Consider the following 2,500-nt stretch of genomic DNA (forward strand, 5'->3'; position numbering starts at 1 on the left):
CTACTACAACAACAACAACAACAAGCACCACGATGACAAAGATGACAACAACGATAATGATGAGAACAACGATCAACAACGACAATAACAACAACAGCGACAAAAACGACAACAACAACAACAACAACGACAAAAACAACAACAATGATAACATCGACAACAATGAAGAAGACGACGACGACAACGCCAACAACAACAACAACAACAACAACAAGAACCACAACAAGAACAATGACGACGATGATGACGACGATGACAACAACAACAACAACAACAACAATGATGAGAATAACGACAACAACAACAACAACAACAACAACAACAACAACGCCAACGACGACGATGGTAACAGCGACAACAACGACAACAACAACAACAACAACAACAACAACAACAACAACAACAATAAAACTACAATGACGACGACGACCACCACAACAAAAACAACAACAAGATTTACAACAAGAAAAACAACAACAACAACGAAGACGACAACGACAATGACAGCAAGAACAAGAACAAGAACAAGAACAACAACAATAACAACAACAGCAGCACAAGCAGCAGCACCACCACCACCACCAACAACAACAACGAAGACGGCGATGACAATGCAGACGTGGACAACGATGATGACGACGATGATGACGATGATGACGACAATGACGACAACAACAACAACGACGACAACAACGACAATAACGACAACAACAACAATGACAACAATGACAACAACAAAAACAACGACGACAAAAACAACAACAACAACAACAACAACACCACCAACAACAACAACGACGACGACGACGACGACGACGACGACGACAACGACGACGATGACGATGACGACGACAACAACAAGAACAGAGGCAACAGCAGCAGCAGCAACAACAACGACGACGACGATGAAAGCGACCATGACGACGACAACGACGATAACAATGACAATGACAAGAACAACGACAACAACAAAAACAACAAAAACAACGACAACAGCGACAACAACGACAACAACGACAACAACAACAACAACAACAACAACGTCAACAACAACGACAACAACAGTGACAACAACAACAACAACAACCACAACAACAACACCACCACCACCAACAAGAGCAACAACCACAACAACAACAACAACAACAACAACAACGACGACGACGACGACGACGACAACGATGACGACGACGATGACGACGACAACAACAACAACAGAGGCAACAACAGCAGCAACAACAACAACAACGACGACGATGAAAACGACCATGACGACGACGGCAACGACGATAACAATGACAATGACAAGAACAACGACAACAAGGAGAACAAGAAAAACGACGACAACAGCGACAACAACGACAGCAACGACAACAACAACAACAACAACAACGACAACAACGACAATAACGACAACAACAACAATGACAATAACGACAACAACAACAACAACAACTACGACAACAACAACAACAACAACAACAACAATGACGACGACGACGACAACAACGACGACGATGACGATGACGACGACAACAACAAGAACAGAGGCAACAGCAGCAACAGCAACAGCAACAACAACAACGACGACGACGATGAAAGCGACCATGACGACGACAACAACGATAACAATGACAATGACAAGAACAACGACAACAACAAAAACAACGATAACAGTGACAACAACTACAACAACAACAACAAGCACAAGGACTACGACAACAACGACAATGACATGAAAACGAGAAGAATGATAACAACAACAACAACAACAACAACAACAACAACAATGAGAACAACGACATTAATGACAACAACACAACAACGACAACAACAACAACAAAACAAGGAAGACCTCGATGATGACGACAACAACAACAACAACAACAACAGCAACAACAACAACAACAACTAATACGACGGCGAGGACAACAACAACAACAACAACAACAACAACAACAACAACAACAACAACAACAACAGCTACAACAACAACAACAACCACCACGATGACAAAGATGACAACAACGATAATGATGAGAACAATGATCAACAACGACAATAACAACAACAGCGACAAAAAGACAACAACAACAACAACAACAACAACAACGACAAAAACAACAACAGTGATAACATCGACAACAATGAAGAAGACGACGACGACAACGCCAACAACAACAACAACAACAAGTACAACAAGAACAATGACGACGATGATGACCATGATGACAACAACGACAATGATGAGAATAACGACAACAACAACAACAACAACAACGCCGACGACGACGATGGCAACAGCGACAACAACGACGACAACAACAACAACAACAACAACAACAACAACAACAACAACAATAAAACTACAATGACGACGACCACCACCACCACCACAACAACAACAACAAGATGTACAATAAGAAAAACAACAACAACAACGAAGACGACAACGACGATGACAACAGGAACAAGAACAAGAACAAGAACAACAACAATA

The 2,500-nt window shown here is 41.7% G+C and overlaps 1 protein-coding gene across 1 annotated transcript in view; it reads left to right on the forward strand.

Moving 5' to 3' along the window:
* LOC123430027 (mucin-5AC-like) overlaps positions 1-2,500 on the forward strand; it is a gene marked incomplete at both ends in the record, with an annotated part of 15,067 nt that overhangs the window by 3,064 nt on the left and 9,503 nt on the right. Inside the window, 2 exons of the mRNA XM_045113958.1 lie at positions 983-1,180; positions 1,337-1,507. Coding sequence (XP_044969893.1) covers positions 983-1,180; positions 1,337-1,507 — 369 coding nt within the window. The remainder of the gene's footprint in view (positions 1-982; positions 1,181-1,336; positions 1,508-2,500) is intronic.

The sequence above is a fragment of the Hordeum vulgare genome, chromosome 2H (genome assembly GCF_904849725.1).
Source record: "Hordeum vulgare subsp. vulgare chromosome 2H, MorexV3_pseudomolecules_assembly, whole genome shotgun sequence".
NCBI classification, from domain to species: Eukaryota; Viridiplantae; Streptophyta; class Magnoliopsida; order Poales; family Poaceae; genus Hordeum; species Hordeum vulgare.